At 48.4% G+C, this 17,803-nt stretch overlaps 1 protein-coding gene across 1 annotated transcript; it reads left to right on the top strand.

Annotated features, from left to right (window-relative positions):
- Window positions 1-14,495: 14,495 nt before the first annotated feature.
- LOC118472312 (putative cellulose synthase A catalytic subunit 11 [UDP-forming]) lies at window positions 14,496-17,505 on the top strand (the record flags this gene model as incomplete). The annotated part of the gene is made up of 6 exons (XM_035960297.1): window positions 14,496-15,125; window positions 15,220-15,357; window positions 15,440-15,565; window positions 15,666-15,881; window positions 15,976-16,123; window positions 16,319-17,505. Coding segments are annotated over 6 exons (2,445 nt in total), but the record flags the coding sequence as incomplete, so codon positions are not given.
- Window positions 17,506-17,803: the final 298 nt, after the last annotated feature.

Raw genomic sequence — 17,803 nt, 5'->3', positions numbered from 1 at the left:
TACCCGAGGCCTCTCGGCACTGGATGATCTCCCCCAGGGGGAAGGATGACACCACAGTCACCGGATGAGACTCAAAGTAGTGTCGCAACTTCCGCCGCGTCAGAATCACCGCGTACAGCAGCTTCTGAATTTAGGGGTAGCGGATCTTGGTCTCGGACAGTACCTCACTGATGAAGTAGACCGGCCTCTGGACGGGCAATGCATGCCCTTATTCTTGTCTCTCAACCACGATCGCGGCGCTGACCACCTGAGTAGTAGCGGCGACGTAGATCAAGAGGGCTTCTCCGGCAGCGGGGGGCACCAGGATGGGTGCGTTCGTAAGGAGCGCCTTTAGGTTCCCGAGGGCTTCCTCGGCCTCGGGGGTCCAAGTGAAGCACTCGGTCTTCCTTAAGAGGCGGTACAGAGGTAGGCCTATTTTGCCGAGGCGCGAGATGAAACGGCTTAGAGCCGCAAGGCATCCCATGACCCTCTGTACGCCTTTCAAGTCCTTGATGGGGCCCATGCTGGTGATGGCCACGATTTTCTCCGGGTTGGCCTTGATGCCCCGCTCGGAGACGATGAACCCCAAGAGCATGCCTCGGGGGACTCCGAAGACGCACTTCTCGGGATTGAGTTTTACGTCTCAGACGCAAGGTCGAAGCCCGACGTGTCCCCCGCTAGGGCGCCGGCGTCGTCGACTTGCTCGACAGCCGACGAGGTGCCGCCTCCTGCTTGGCCATGGTTGCCCCGCCTCCTCCTCCGTCGGCGGGTGAGGCGACGGGACAAACCCGGATGTTGTTCTTCCGCCACGTGAGGAAGACGTCGTTGATTCCGCCGCCGGCGGGCGGGCTGACGGCCGCCATTGTCGCTGTCGCACGGCGGAGGAAGGAGTATCATGTCATAGCTGCCGTCGAGGGACATGAACTCAAGACTCCCGAAACGGAGAATCGTCCCGGGTTGGAGAGGTTGCTGGAGACTACCCATCTGGAGCTTGACGGGAAGCTGTTCGTCAACACGCAGCAGGCCCCTACCTGGCGCACCAACTGTCGGTGTTTCGACCCCGGGGGGTCCCTGGACCGACGAGTAAATTGTCGCCGCGTGCCCCAGCTTAGATGGGTCGGCGCGAGACGGAGCACGAAGGGGGAAGAAAACAGGCAAAGGGGGAAACCAGCGGCCTTCGTGTTGCCCTGCGCCCAGGTCGGGTGCGCTTGCAGTAGGGGGTTACAAGCGTTCGCGTGGGAGAGCCTTATGCGTCGGCCCGTTCTCCCGCGCGGCCAACCTCCTCGTACGAGAGCCCTGGACCTTTCTTTTATAGGCGTAAGGAGAGGGTCCAGGTGTACAATGGGGGGTGTAGCAGTGTGCTAACATGTCTAGCACAGAGGAGCTAGAGCCCTAAGTACATGCCGTCGTGGCAGTCGGAGAGGTTTTGGCACCCTGTTCATGTGATGTCGTGGCCGTCGGAGGAGAGCTGGAGCCCTGCGGAAGGACAGCTGTCGGGGCTGTCGAATCCTTGCTGACGTCTCCTTGCTTCCGTAAGGGGCTGAGAGCCGCCGTCGTCATGGAGCATGCGGGGCGCCATCATTATTTGTTTACTGGGGCGAGCCAGATGGGACGCCGGTCTTGTTCCCCGTAGTGTGAGCTAGCTAGGGGTAGGGTAATGATGCCCCCCCTATGACATGGTCGGTCCGAGCCCTAGGTCGGGTGAGGCGGAGGCTCCTCCGAGGTCGAGGTTGAGTCCGAGCCCTGGGGTCGGGCGAGACGGAGTTCGTCGTCTTCCAGAGCCGAGGCTGAGTCCGAGCCCTGGGGTCGGGCGAGGCGGAGTTCGTCGTCTTCCGGAGCCGAGGCTGAGTCCGAGCCCTGGGGTCGGGCGAGGCGGAGTTCGTCGTCTTCCGGAGCCGAGGCTTAGTCCGAGCCCTGGGGTCGGGCGAGGCGGAGTCCGTCGTCCAGCGTCGAGGTTGAGCCCGAGCCCTGGGGTCGGGCGAGGCGGAGACCGTCTTCCAAGGCCGAGGCTGAGTTCGAGCCCTAGGGTCGGGCGAGGCGGAGCTTCCTATGGCGCCCGAGGCTAGACTTAGCTGCTGTCAGCCTCACTCTGTCGAGTGGCACAACAGTCGGAGTGACGCAGGCGGCGCTGTCTTCTTGTCAGGTCGGTCAGTGGAGCGGCGAAGTGACTGCGGTCACTTCGGCTCTGTCGACTGAAGAGCGCGTGTCAGGATAAGGTGTCAGGCGATCCTTGCATTAAATGCTCCTGCGATACGGTCGGTTGGCGTGGCGATCTGGCCAAGGTTGCTTCTCTGCGAAGACTGGGCCTCGGGCGAGCCGAAGGTGTGTCCGTTGCTTGAGGGGGCCCTCGGGCGAGACGTGAATCCTCCGGGGTCGGCCACCTTTGCCCGAGGCTGGGCTCGGGCGAGGCGAGATCGTATCCCTTGAGTGGACTGAGCCTTGACCTTAATCGCGCCCATCAGGCCTTTGCAGCTTTGTGCTGATGGGGTTTACCAGCTGAGATTAGGAGTCTTGGGGGTACCCCTAATTATAGTCCCCGACAGTATCAGATAGCTTATATAAAGCCAAAAGAACAACATATCATTTTTCTTAGTAAACGACAGATAGGTTATATCAGGCCAAAAACTGCATATCATTTTTCTTAGTAAATGACTCACGAGCAATACAATTTCTGGACAAGGCATCCCAGTGCCACACCCAATGAAATCAATGGAACCATCCATACTTCCGCTCTTAAAACATCTTAAAACAGAAGGTTTACTGGGCTTGCAGAAAAAGAGTAAATAAATACAGACCTATACATGAACAATGTTTGTTTCCTGTTGTGCAAACTTGCTTGAACGTAAAAGAAAACCATGTAATACGTACCAAATGTCACATATCTTACTTCTGTTTTAGCATCTTCTCGATAGGTTTGATAGATTAAATATCTAATTGATATGCCCTAATTACACAATCATGTTCTTGGTTCCCTTAACACAACATAATCTAGCTCTCCTGCCTTCAAAGCGTTCGGAGGTTTTTTTGGAGCATCTGTGCTTGAAAAACTGCAGTTTGTGTTATATATTTTTGAGACATTTTCGGCTAGAAACCATACCGTTTTGTTTAACAGGTTTGAGTGTCTGTTTTTTGACAAGGGGTTTGAGTTTCTTATTAGTTCCATTCCTTGCTGTTAGACACGTTTTCCTACCAATATTGTCGGATGAGGTGTGGTCAAGTGGCGCTTTTTTAGTTGATCGACTCAAACTTGTACATAACCTACATGTAAAATAAAAAAAGGCTATACTGACAACATGTTTATTTCTCTTACCTATTACGTTGTGCGACTGCTTCCCCACCAAAATATTTTCCCTGTACTGTAATGTTCGTCTACCAACCTACTGGCACGCGACCACTACACGTGGCAAGTTTACAAAGGGAAGATGCTATGTCTACATACTCCAATGAATCTTGGCATGCAACATCCTTGCTATATGCCTACTCAATGATATTAAACTACCTTTACCTAGCATGTTTCTCCTATACTAAATTTTTTTGGGTACACATACTGACCTTGTCATCATCGAGTGTAATGTTTGATGTTTTATGTTGCTTGCTTATTTTGTTGGAAATGACTGACCTCTTCATTACTGCAGATGGGGGACATACTCATTCCCAACCTTATGGTTGGAGATTGCTCTCGCAGCTTGTGTGTGCTTGTCTCTAGGCTTTGGGAATTCCTTGATCCTTAGGATGACAGTAGATTATGCATCATCTTGTTTTGCTTGACGAAGAGGTAAATGCACCCTTAGATTGGTCTTATACTTGTGCATGCATAATAACCATCATCTCATACAACACGGTATACAATGTTCTATAGATTTCTTGCATGTTGTTTTAAACATTGCCTCCTTTTGTCAGGGAAACATCATACATGTCCCGATTTATCCTCCACTATGTCAGCAGTTTAGAGATCTGATTAATGAGGGAGGGGTATACAACTTGAAGTATTTCTTAGTCAGGAAAGCTAACAGATGTTGAGTTTGTGATCCAAATTCTGAAGAAGGCGGCCAAGTTGGCGAGCGAAGCGGAGGCCCATCGCCGGGAGGCTTGGGCCCTGTCTAACAATATTCTGCAGGAGGTTCTGGCGGAGAAAACTGCCGCTGCTCTCTGGTTGAAGCTGGAGTCGATCTGTATGTCAAAGGATCTGACCAGCAAGATGCATGTCAAAATGAAGTTGTTCTCCCACAAGTTGCAGGAAGGAGGATCCGTTCTGACGCACATATCGGTGTTTAAGGAGATCGTGGCCGATCTGACGTCTATGGAGGTAAAGTTTGATGATGAAGACCTAGCTCTTCTTCTCCTGTGTTCCCTCCCTGCATCGTTTAGCAATTTTCAAGATACCATCCTATACAGTCGTGATACTCTAACCGTGGCTGAAGTGTATGAAGCTTTGACTGCGAAAGAAAAAGATGAGACAGATGGTTAACTCGGAAGATGCTGCTGGCTCGAGTGGAGAAGCTTTGTATGTCCGTGGCCGCACTGATCAGAAAAAGTCCAACTCAGGTGGCAAAGGAAAGGGGAAGAACCAGAGGGGTCACTCCAAGTCAAGGGGGCCATCCGATGAATTATTTTGCAAATACTGCAAGAAGACAAACCATGTAATTGAGAACTGTTACAAACTGCAGAACAAGGAGAAGAGGAACAAGGAGAAGGGTAAGACTGGAGGTACTGTCTCTGTTGCATCCGAAAATAATTCTGATAATGGTGATGTTCTTATTGCCTTTGCTGGTTGTGTTGCTGATGATGCCCAATGGATCCTCGATTCTGCTTGCTCGTATCATGTTTGCACTAAAAAATCTCTGTTTAGCACCTATGAAGCTGTGCAGAACGGAGGTACTCTTCGGATGGGTGATAATTCCCCTTGCACTGTTGTTGGCATGGGCACCGTGCAGATCAAGATGTTCGATGGGATTGTACGCACATTGACTGAAGTACGGCATGTTCCATCCATGTCCAGGAACCTCATCTCTCTGAGTACTCTGGACACAAAGGGCTACAAGTATACCGCCGGTGACGGTGTCATAAAGGTAACAAAAGGCTCTCTTGTGGTTATTAAAGGTGATTTGAAAGCTGAAAACTTATATGTGCTTCGAGGTAGTTCTGGCTCTGCTAATGCTGTTGTTGCTTCTGATTCTGAGACTACTAAAATTTGGCATATGCGCCTTGGCCATATGAGTGCACCTGGTTTGGCAGAATTGAGCAAGGGAGGCCTTCTTGATGGTTGCCATGCTGATACTCTTGATTTCTGTGAGCACTGTGTTTTCGGTAAGCATAAAAGGGTAAAATTCAGTTCTGCTGTTCATAATACCGAAAATATTCTTGATTATGTTCATGCTGATTTGTGGGGGCCGTCACGTATACCTTCACATGGTGGTGCTCGTTACATGTTGACTATCATTGATGATAATTCACGCAGAGTTTGGCCTTATTTTCTTAAGCAAAAATCAGATGCCTTTGAGTCTTTCAAGGTTTGGAAGACTATGGTTGAGAAGCAGACTGAGAGGAAGCTGAAGGTTCTGAGAACTGACAATGGTATGGAGTTTTGTTCTGGTGATTTTAACTCTTTCTGCAGGAAGGAGGGCATTGTGAGGCACCACACTATACCATATACGCCTCAGCAGAACGGTGTGGCAGAGCGTATGAATAGAACAATAATCTCCAAGGCTCGGTGTATGCTGTCCAACTCAGGTTTGAGCCAAAAGTTTTGGGCTGAGGCCGCTTCCACTGCTTGTCATTTGATCAATTGTTCACCATCCACTGCTATCGATAAGAAAACTCCAATTGAGGTTTGGTCTGGTTCCCCCTATGATTATTCTCGGTTGAGAGTGTTTGGTTGTACTGCATATGCACATGTTGATAATGGTAAACTTGAGCCTAGAGCAATTAAGTGTGTTTTCTTGGGTTATGGATCTGGTGTTAAAGCATATAAATTGTGGAATCCTGATACACAGAAGGCATTTTTTAGTAGAAACGTTGTGTTCAATGAATCTGCTATGTTTCCTTCGGTTGTATCTACCAGTGCTACTAACCAGAATTCTGAGTCTATCAGTGTGCAGGTGGAGCACGGGGGGGATGTTGATGATCATGCTCCACCATCTGTTGAACCTGCTGAAAATTCTGTTTCTGAAATTTCATCACCTGTTGTGGAGTCTCATCCCCAGTCTCTTGCTGAAGGCCGAACTAGGAGGCAGATAGTTCGGCCCCAAAGACTGATTCAAGAGTGCAATGTTGCTTTTGCTTTGGCTGTTGCTGAAGAAGTTGATAATGTTCAGGAACCATTGAATTATTCAGAAGCTATATTGTGTACTGATAGTGAAAAGTGGATGGGTGCTATGCATGAAGAAATGGAGTCTCTTGATAAGAATGGCACTTGGGAACTAGCTCGACTGCCTTCTGGTAAAAAGGCAATTAAGTGCAAATGGATCTTCAAAAAAAGAAGGTATGACTCCAAAAGAGCCTCCGCGCTTTAAAGCAAGGCTAGTTGCAAAAGGTTTTAGTCAGATTCCAGGAATTGATTACTCTGATGTCTATTCTCCTGTTGTCAAGCATAGTTCAATTCGTACCTTTCTTAGTCTTGTTGCTGTACATGACTATGAGCTTGAACAGTTAGATGTGAAAACTGCTTTCTTACATGGTGATTTGGAGGAGGACATTTATATGGACCAGCCAGAGGGGTTCATTGTTCCTGGAAAAGAAGACTATGTGTGCAGGTTGAAGAAGTCCTTATATGGTCTGAAACAATCTCCCAGACAATGGTATAAGAGGTTTGATTCATTTATGCTCTCTAAGGGCTTTCAGAGGTCTCAATATGATAGTTGTGTTTATCTAAAATTTGTTAATGGATCACCTACATATTTGCTGCTATATGTTGATGATATGTTGATTGCTGCCAAGAGCATGAAGGAAATCACTGCTTTAAAGGCACAACTTAGTAGCGAATTTGATATGAAGGATCTGGGTGTTGCAAAGAAAATCCTTGGCATAGAGATAGTCAGGGATAGGAAGTCTGGACTGCTGTACTTGAGCCAGAAGAATTATATTGAGAAGGTCCTTCGTCGTTTCAACATGCAAAATACTAAACCTGTGAGTACTCCGTTGGCTCCTCATTTTAAACTGTCTGCTAAACAGTGTGCTAAAACTGATGCTGAGCTTGAATATATGTCAAAAGTTCCATACTCTAGTGCTGTTGGGTCACTCATGTATGCTATGGTTTGTTCTCGTCCTGATTTGTCTCATGCTATGAGCGTTGTTGCTAGATACATGTCTAATCCTGGTAAAGAGCATTGGAAAGCTGTTCAGTGGATTTTCAGATATCTACGTGGTTCTTCTAGTGCTTGTTTATGTTTTGGTAAATCTGGAGATGGTCTGATTGGCTATGTTGATTCAGATTATGGTGGTGATTTAGACAGGAGGAGATCTCTTTCAGGTTATGTCTTTACTATTGGAGATTGTGCTGTGAGTTGGAAAGCTCGTTTACAGGATACTGTTGCTTTGTCTACCACAGAAGCTGAGTATATGGCAATTGCAGAAGTTACTAAGGAAGCCTTATGGTTGAAAGGTATATATTCAGAGCTATGTGGAATTAAGTCTTGCATTACCATCTATTGTGATAGCCAGAGTGCCATTCATCTCACCAAAGATCAGATGATTACTGAGAAATCCAAACATATTGATATTCGTTATCACTTCATTCGTGATATCATTGAAAAAGGGTTGGTGAAGGTATGCAAGATCAGTACTGATAATAATCCAGCTGATATGATGACGAAGCATGTTTCTGTTGCTAAGTTTGAGCTATGCTCAAACTTAGTTGGTATAATAAATTAGCCCTTAGTGGCTGTTGGCGCCGGCAAGATGATGATGCATTTGTTTAAGGTGGAGGTTGCTATTATGATGCTACAAGGAATTTGTCTCAAGGTGGAGTTTGTTGAGTTTGTGATCCAAATTCTGAAGAAGGCGTTGTAAGCCGCAGGAGATATCTATCTCAATTGTAAATCTCCTGCGATCTGTAACCGCCCGAAAAATAGTGAGAAGTTGCCGGCCGGCGCCCGTGGTTTTTTCCCCTTCACTTTGGAGGGGTTTCCACGTTAAATCTGTGTCTTCTCTGTGATTGATCCTATTTGTGTTGCATTTATTTATAACAACAGATTCTACAAACAAGTAGAAAACTACAACATGATCAGCCTTACAAAGTGGACTACGGTTGAGGTTGTCCTCCAACCCCCCTGCTTTTTCGGTTTGCATGTACAACCTCACTCCTATATAACAGCTCCAATCGCGCGTGGACTACAAGGAATATTTCACTGGTAACCTTCTAAGCATAGCCAATTTCGTGTCATATAGTATCATGAATACAATGTTAATACCCTTGCCATCTCTATGATAGATGTGCTTGGTGTTGTCAGTGTGATCTCCCATGTTTCATCACTATGCACAAGGGGCGACTGTTCGAGGTCATGAAGAGAACAATCACTATAAGCAATGCAAGGTAACTTGTACATGGCTGGTCTGCTGTACATTCCTTTTGGTTGCCACATATGTGTATCTACTCAGATTACCGTTCGTGTGGGGTTGCTGCTTCTTATTCGTCGCACTAGCAAAATTGTCCATAGGCTCAAGGGAATATATGAAAGGAAAATGCACTGTGGCACTAGGAACACCATTACATCATGCAGGGGTCAATCTATGTTCAAAACTTAGTAGGACTGTGTCTAGAACACACACGAGGGTTATGCTACAAACAAGTTGGCCACAGTGGGAAATAAAAATGCCATCTTCCTTGCAGAGGAAAACTGGTTCTAAAATACCTATGTTTACAGTAGAGAGCTGGTTCTAAAATACCTAAGTTTACTCCTTTGTGCGTATCATGTCATCAATTGATATGTGTGTGCTACATTTTTTATCTCTTAGAAAACTATCAGAATTAGTTAAGAACAAATCCAAGAATGTATTAAACTTTTTTATTGACTTCCATTAGACTATTGTGACCATCTTGCATGACCAATGTTTGAAAGATCTGTGCCACCATGGCCAAAGTTGTTTCCTTGAATAAACTTTTACAACAAACATTCTGTGATCTATGATCTATCCATCTTCAAACAGAAGCGTGTACATTGTTGCTGCATCTTCCTTTCAGAGTGTGCTTTGCGAATTCTATGTAGAATGCTTTGATGCAAGCATGCCAATATGGTCACTAGGAGGCTGTTCAAACACTGATACTCTTCAATGCAAATGTGAGTTTTTTTCCTCTTTGTTCAACAACAACGTTTCTTATTGTTTGTTGGATATCTTGGTCTAATGTGGCAAAATGACATACATGTTAACAGGACAAATTACCTCAACAGTGGAAACACTCTCCATTTTTGCTGCACTGCATGGACATGCCTGATGCCTCCGTCTTATGCTTGCAGATTATGTTCCAACCATACTGAATTCCTGCACCGCGACGAATCATAGGTCATACGAAGAAGATTCAGTTGGTAACGATGAACCACAAATCAAGCTGCGAGGGTCGCTCTGGCTTTCACACACTTTAAAACATAGTTCTTTCGCTGCATTTTTGCTCGGCTTGATTTGTGTCGGTTCAGTAACAATGAAGAACCACACAACTTCTTCAGAATAGCATTGTAATGCAGAGAAAGAGGATTTACATTGAGGTCAAGGAGCTGAATCTCTCATTCGGATAGCCAGTTTTTGAGTCAGAGCCAGCTTATCTTCCGCCATGGAAAGAGGGGGATCTACAGGAATTCTTATATATATATATATTCTAGAATTCTCTCTACTGATATGATCATGTTCAATGCTTGTTATGCTTTGCCAAAACTGATGTATTGCAATATTTTAATGTTGAGCATTGTATAAATTCTAGCATAGGTTATCTGCATAGGGTTTTTTTATGTTACTAGAAAATTACAGCAAGGTTATACTTCATATGAGGCGATTATCAAATTCTTGGCAAAATATAGTATTTTTTGAACTGTAAGGGCGCCTTATCTTCTAGTTCTATATATGGTGTGCCCTCCTAGCTAGCTCCAAAAAAAAGGAATGGCGTGAGATGAAAAGCCTGGCAGTTTCGGTCCATCCTGCCCGTTAAGAGCGAGTGACCTAACGGGGATGTTCCAACATCGTTTCCTATCTTATAACTGAGACTCTGAATTTGTACTTTGATTTTTCCTACCTGCAGATACTGAAGAACACCACTGTGAATAGAAGAGGCACACCCAGTGGCAGCAGTGCCGGTGGAGACGATAGCCAATATAGATATCCTGTTACTGTTCACCTGACGAATCAATCAAGCGCATTATTTCTACTTGGGCTAACAGGTTACCTAATCCGACATATGAAAAGCTGGATCGTGTCCTAGTAGCTACTGAATGGGACAATAAATATCCTTTATCTACAGTAGTAGCTCTGAACAGGGATATTTCCGATCATACGCCCTTGTTGTTGAACACTGGAGAATCTAATGATTGTGCACATCCGCATCCTTTCAAATTTGAATTAGGATGGTTACTTCGTGATGGTTTCTTAGATATGGTAAAGACTACTTGGGCTTCAGCTACAGTGGGAAATACCCCGTTGGAAAGGTGGCAGGCCAAGATTAGACGGGTGAGGCAACACCTTAGGGGTTGGGCAAAAAAATCCAGCGGAGCGTACAAAAAAGAGAAGAAAGATATTCTGAATAAACTAGATTTCTTGGATAAAAAGGCAGAGGGGGTTGGTCTGGCAGTTGATGAAATTGATTTGAAACAATTTCTTCAGAATAAGTTAGCCCATATGCTTAGAGAGGAAGAAATCAAGTGGTATCAAAGAGCGAAAACTAAGGAACTTCTTCAAGGTGATTCTAATACTAAGTATTTCCACCTTGTTGCTAGTGGGAAACATAGGAAGTCTAGGATTTACCAATTGCGGGATGGAGACAATGTCATACATGGGGAAGAAGCTTTGAGGAAGCATATAACGTCCTATTACAAAAGGTTGTTCGGTCCACCGGAGGAAACAGATGCGGGTCTAGATGAGAGCCATAGACAAGACATACCTCAGGTCTCGGAAGTAGAAAATGATCTTTTGATTTCACCTTTTACTGAGGACAAAATTCGCAAGGCTCTATTCCAGATGGAGCATAATAAAGCTCCTGGTCCGGATGGATTTCCTGCGGAGTTTTACCAAGTGTTTTGGTCTACAGTAAAAGATGATCTAGTTGCTATCTTCCAGGACTTTCATAGAGGCGACCTACCTCTTTATAGTCTGAATTTTGGCACGATCATACTTTTACCAAAATGTAGGGAGGCGGAGACGATTCAGCAATATAGACCTATCTGTTTACTTAATGTAAGTTTTAAAATCTTTACAAAGGTGATGACAAATAGGCTCTCTTCGGTTGCTTCGAAAGTAATTTCTCCGACCCAAACAGCTTTTATCCCTGGCAGGAACATTATGGAAGGGGTGGTAGTTTTGCATGAGACGATTCACGAACTTCATAGAAGGAAAAAGAGTGGGGTAATATTTAAAATTGATTTTGAAAAGGCATATGACAATGTTAAATGGAACTTTGTGCAGCAGACCTTACGTATGAAAGGTTTCTCCAGTACTTGGTGTTCATGGATTAATTCTATTATGACAGGAGGCCATGTCGGCATTAAGGTAAACGATCGAATTGGGGCAAATTTTCAAACTAAAAAGGGATTAAGGCAGGGGGATCCGTTGTCCCCTATTCTCTTTAATATAGTGGTGGACATGCTTGGTATTCTAATTAAAAGAGCAAAAGAGGAGGAACAAGTTGTAGGATTGGTGCCTCATTTAGTGGAGGACGGTTTATCTATCTTGCAATATGCAGATGATACTGTCCTATTTTTGGAGCATGACTTGGAGAAAGCCAAGAATATGAAATTACTTCTCCTGGCCTTTGAGCAAGTCTCAGGGTTAAAAATTAACTATCACAAAAGCGAGATTTTCTGCTTTGGTCAGGCCTCCGATGTTAAGGATCAATATCAACTGTTGTTCGGTTGCAGAAATGGGGACTATCCGTTTAAATATTTAGGGATACCAATGCATTATCGGAAGTTAAACAATAGTGATTGGAAAATAGTAGAGGCAAAATTCGAAAAGAAGCTCAGTGGATGGAAAGGGAAGCTTATGTCTGTTGGAGGCAGATTAATACTAATAAATTTAGTGCTTACCAGCTTAGTTATGTTTATGATATCTTTCTTCGAGATACCCAGAGGGGTTCTCGAGAGAATAGACTGCTTTCGGTCTAGGTTCTTTTGGCAAGGAGGGAATCATAAGAAGAAGTACAGACTTGCCAAATGGAACATCCTATGCCAACCTAAGGATCAAGGAGGGTTAGGAATTCAGAACATAGAAGTTCAAAATAAATGCTTGCTAAGCAAATGGCTTTTTAAGCTTATTAATGAGGATGGGATGTGGCAACAATTGGTGCGTAACAAATATCTTAAGAGATATCCGTTGTCGAATGTGAAACTTAAACATGGTGATTCACATTTTTGGTCGGGGTTAATGAAAGTAAAGGATACCTTCCTTAACCTAGGAAGTTTCATTATTAAAAATGGAGAACAAATAAGGTTCTGGCAGGATATTTGGATGGGTACTCAATCCTTTATGAATTGTTACCCGTCTCTTTATCATATTGTGAGACATAAAAGTGTCACGGTTGCTACAGTTTTGGCTACAGTACCTTTAAACGTATCATTCCGTAGGGCGCTTATCGGTCAAAACCTCACTTTGTGGTATAATTTAGTGGCGAGTATATTACATGTTCAGTTGAGTGTCGATAGGGACATTTTTAAATGGAGTTTAACTAATTCTGGGCAGTTTACAGTTCAATCTATGTATATGAGTATTATTAATAATGGGAATGTTTTTAATCATAAGGAAATCTGGAAACTTAAACTGCCACTTAAGATTAAAATCTTTATGTGGTACTTATTAAAAGGAGTAGTGCTGACGAAATATAATTTAGCAAAACGCAACTGGCAAGGTAGCAGTAAGTGTGGCTTTTGTAATTTGGATGAAACCAATCAGCATTTATTTATTGACTGTCATGTTGCTCACTTTATGTGGCGGTTGATATCAATCTGTTTTGGTTTACCAGGACCTAGATCTGTTAAACATTTCTTTGGGAACTGGTTGATGGGTGTGGATTTAAATACTAAGAATCTCATTATTACAGGTGTCTCAGCATTGTGTTGGGCTATCTGGATAAGTAGAAATGACTTAGTATTTAATAGAGCACAAATGTTTACTTATTTGCAGGTTCTATTCAGAGGAACTCATTGGCTCAGACTTTGGGCGCAGCTGCAAAGAAGTGACGATTCAGCGAATCTGTTAAGAAGAGCTTGTCGACATCTGGAGACGATGGCCATGCACTTTTTTGCTTATCGGGGTTGGAGATTTTCTAATAGGATTACGTTGTATTGATCATTTTCATTTTTTAAGTGAGTGTTGAATCGGTGAGGAGTAAGAGAGAGTTTAAGTCTTTTAGGCTAAATGTTTTGGCCTTATTTTGTGAGTACTTAGAGTTGTTATTTGGTGTCTGACCTTGGCCCTACCCTCGAAAGAGGCGAAAGCCGGATTTTGTTCCATTATCTAAAAAAAAATTTCTAATGTCCTTCACAGGGAACACCGTTGCTAATCACAGAGCTGAAAATAAAATTTCAGCCTTACCACCTGTTTCAAGACTTGTACAGTAACTGTTTGGAAACTGGGATTTGTGACACTCGCAGGCCTTATCTTTTTTCTTGGGCCGGCTAGCTAGACGGAGAGGCACGCTCGTGTCGTGCCAGCATCGCCGTTGGCCAGGTCTACACAGGAGCAGGTTAGATGCCGCGGAGGCGCGGACGGCAAATTCTAGTTCACCGGCCCTTGTCTGTCTGCTATGGCTGCTGCAGTGCAGCTAGCACACAAGCGGTAGTTCTGTCCTGCCGTGTCGTCGACTGAGACCGCCTCGCAAACACCGACCCCAACCACGGAATTATCTGGGATCTTGCGTCTTACTGGATGATGAAGACAGAGAGAGGAATTGAACAGAAAGAGACTTCTTCAGATGGAGACAGTTTTCGTTTTTTTTTCACTGGCCGGCCTTTTGTTATACGGTTTCTTTCTTGCACTGGATCAAATGGGTTTATTACTGAGTAAACTGAAGTGTTCGCCTGTTAGCTACGATCGTCGATCAGGATGGACGAGCATAGCCCAGAGATCGTGCCTGTCAACTCCCCGGCCCTAGACCCCGACCCCGACCAGGAGCCTCAATCTTCAGAAAGGTCTCGCTATTCCATCAGTTCAATGCTGTTGCTAATGCACGACGTATCTACCAGTTTCGTTGTCGCGCAGGGTTACCCTTACCTGTTTGTTTTGGTTTATTTCGCAAAATTAGATTAGAATCACGGGGCACCGCAATCCTGTTGCAGAATTTGTGCGTGCCGAACTGGGCCTTTTTGCCTTACCATGGCTGAATTTGCAGCGGGGAAGAAGGTGACCGTGGAGGCCCACGCCCACCTGAGTCTCTCAGCGACAAGCTGCCACTCCCGCCGGCCGACCTCAACCTGTACGGCGCGGCCGTCGCGCTGCGCCTGCTCCTCCTCGCCGCCTTCTTCCGGTACCGCGTCGCGCACCCGGCGCGCGGCGCGCCCTGGCTCTGGCTGGCCGCGCTCGCCTGCGAGCTGTGCCTCGCCCTCGCGTGGCTCCTCGCCCAGCTCCCGAAGCTGTCCCCGACCAGCCGCGAGACGCACCTCGACAGGCTGGCTTCGAGGTACGACAAGGACGCGCGGCTGGGCAGCGTGGACGTGCTCGTGACGGCGGCGGGCGCGGGGGCGGAGCCGCCGCTGGCGGCCGCGAACACGGTCCTGTCGGTGCTCGCGGCGGACTACCCGGCGCGGAGGCTGGCCTGCTACGTGTCCGACGACGGCGCGGACTTGCTGCTGTTCGAGGCGCTGTTCGACGCCGCGGGCTTCGCGCGGCGGTGGGTGCCGTTCTGCCGCCGCCACGCCGTGGAGCCGAGGGCCCCCGAGCTCTACTTCGCCCGCGGCGTCGACTACCTCAGGGACAAGGCCGCGCCGTCGTTCGTCAAGGAACGCCGCGCCATGAAGGTAGGTCGGTCGATCGGTCGTAGTCGTAGTAGGTCAGCCGAGGAGACTGGCCCAGCTGGTCGTGCGTGGTTGACTAAGTAGATGTGTGTTGCAGAGGGCGTACGAGGAGTTGAAGGTCAGGATGAACTGCCTCGCCGCGAAGGCGCGGAAGGTGCCGGAGGACGGGTGGGTCATGTCGGACGGCACGCCGTGGCCTGGGAACAACACGAGAGACCATCCTGCAATGATACAGGTCAGAGAGTGCTTCCCTGCGCTGCGCCTCACCCCAACGGGCAACGTGCCACTGATGGAGTTTATTGGTTCACGGTGTCCAGGTTCTTCTGGGGCATCCCGGCGATCAGGACGCCGAGGGGAACGAGCTGCCTCGGCTGCTGTACGTGTCGCGGGAGAAGAAGCCGGGGTTCCAGCATCACACGAAAGCCGGCGCCCTCAACGCCCTGGTACGTACGTGTGTCGTCCAGCAGTACGCCGTCATGGCCGGGTCTGCTCTTCAGCAGCGTTCTCAGCCCGTGACGGTTTTCTGAGTTGTTCGTTCCACAGCTCCGGGTGTCCGCTCTGCTGACGAACGGCTCCTACGTGCTCAACCTGGACCACGACCACTGCGTAGCCAACAGCGGCGTCCTGAGGGAGGCAATGTGCTTCCTCATGGACCCCGAGTCCGGGAACAGGACGTGCTACGTCCAGTTCCCGCTGAGGATGGGCGTCAACGACGACGGTGGCGAGACGCGCGCGACTCGCGACTCTGTCTTCTTCGACGCAAGTGATCAATCAGAGCTTTGCACACTGCAGCGCTGTCCGCCAAGTCGTCTAACACTAACACACGCTTTTTTGACGCTGGGGTGGGGTTCAGATCGGCATGAAGTGCCTGGACGGCATCCAGGGCCCGGTGTACGTCGGCTCCGGCTGCTGCATCAACAGGAAGGCGCTGTACGGGTTCGATCCCGCGTCCACTGAAGACGACGACGGGGAGGCGCCGGTGCAGCGGAGCAGCCGAGCAGGTGGTGGTTCGGGAAGTTGAGGAAGCGAGCATTGAGGAGGACCATGTCCACCGTGCCTCTGCTTGACTCGGAGGACACCGACGAACTGACGGAAGCAGGCGCGTCGAAGGAACATAACAATTCTCAGTGCTCGCCTCGCCTGCCCGCAGGCCGCAGTGGTTTGCACCGCGAGAGCCCTAACCGTTGGCATTGCAGGAAGGAGGCGGAGGTTGCGTTCCTACCGCGCCGCGTTGGAGCGGCACTTCGGCAACTCACCGGCGTTCATCGCGTCCGCGTTCGCGAGCCAAGAGCGCGGCGGCGACACGTCCGCGGCCGCAGACGCTTCTTGTCTCCTCAGGGAGGCGATCCACGTCGTCAGCTGCGCGTACGAAGCGCGGACGAGGTGGGGCAAAGACGTCGGCTGGATGTACGGTTCTGGCGGCGGCGGCGGCGTGGTCACGGGGTTTAGGATGCACGCGCGCGGGTGGTCGTCAGCGTACTGCGCGCCGGCGCGGACCGCGTTCCGGAGCTTCGCGCGTGCCAGCCCCGCTGACGTCCTGGCCTCGGCGTCGAAGCGAGCGGTCGCGGCCATGGGCGTCCTGCTGAGCCGACACTGCCCTGTCTGGGCCGGTGCTGGCGGGAGCCTGCGGTTCATGCAGAGGCTGGGCTACGTGAGCTGCGTCGCCTACCCGCTGGCGTCCATCCCGCTCACCGTCTACTGCGCGCTCCCGGCGGCCTGCCTCCTCACCGGCAAGTCCATCTTCCCGGACGACATGGGCTTCTACGACGCGGTCGTGGTCATCTTGCTCCTGTCCTCGGTGGTGGCCACGGTCGCGCTGGAGCTTCGGTGGAGCGGCGTGACGCTGCGCGCGTGGTGGCGGGACCAGAAGCTCTGGGCTGTCACTGGCACGTCGGCGTGCCTTGCGGCCGTGTTCCAGGGCATCCTCCGCTCGTGCGCCGGGATCGACGTTTGTTTCTCTTCCACCTACACGGAGACGGCGGCGACCAGGACGTCGTCGTCGACCTCGGATGACGACAGTGGCGCCGCCGGCGAGGAGCCCTCCGACGCGCAGAAGTCCGTGCTGCGGTGGTCGAACCTGCTGATCCCACCGGCGAGTCTGCTGCTGGGAAACCTCGCCGGCGTCGTGGTGGCCGTGTCGTACGGGGTGGACCACGGGTACCGGTCGTGGGGACCGGTCCTCGTGAAGCTGGCTCTCGCCTTGTGGGTGGTGGCGCACCTGCAGGGCTTCTTCAGGGGTCTCCTTGCGCGGCGGGACAGGGCACCCACCATCGCCGTGCTATGGTCGGTGCTCTTCGTGTCCGTGCTCTCGCTGCTCTGGGTCAACGTCGACTCCTACTCAGCGCCGCCGGCGCAGTCCACGTTGCAGCAGCCGGTCTTGTGAGATTCAAAAGCTGGGCCGTGCCGCCACGCACTCCAGGCCCATCAGGCCATCACCACCGTGAAACCTACGCGTGAATTCTACTCACCTCACTTGGGTTTAGGATGACAATCTTAGCTGCAGGTTTTGCACATGCGGTCACGAATAAATATATATCACCTATATGAAGCATATATTATATCAGCTAGTTTATTTAATATATAATTTGCGATATATGTATAGTACTTTAAATCATAAAAAATATTTTTTAATGAATGTTTGGATAAAGTGATTGTGCGAACTGTTAATTTGTTACTTTAGT

Source organism: Zea mays, chromosome 6 (assembly GCF_902167145.1).
Source record: "Zea mays cultivar B73 chromosome 6, Zm-B73-REFERENCE-NAM-5.0, whole genome shotgun sequence".
NCBI classification, from domain to species: domain Eukaryota; kingdom Viridiplantae; phylum Streptophyta; class Magnoliopsida; order Poales; family Poaceae; genus Zea; species Zea mays.
The sequence above is the reverse complement of the archived record's forward strand: the minus strand, read 5'-3'. Positions and strand labels throughout refer to the sequence as shown.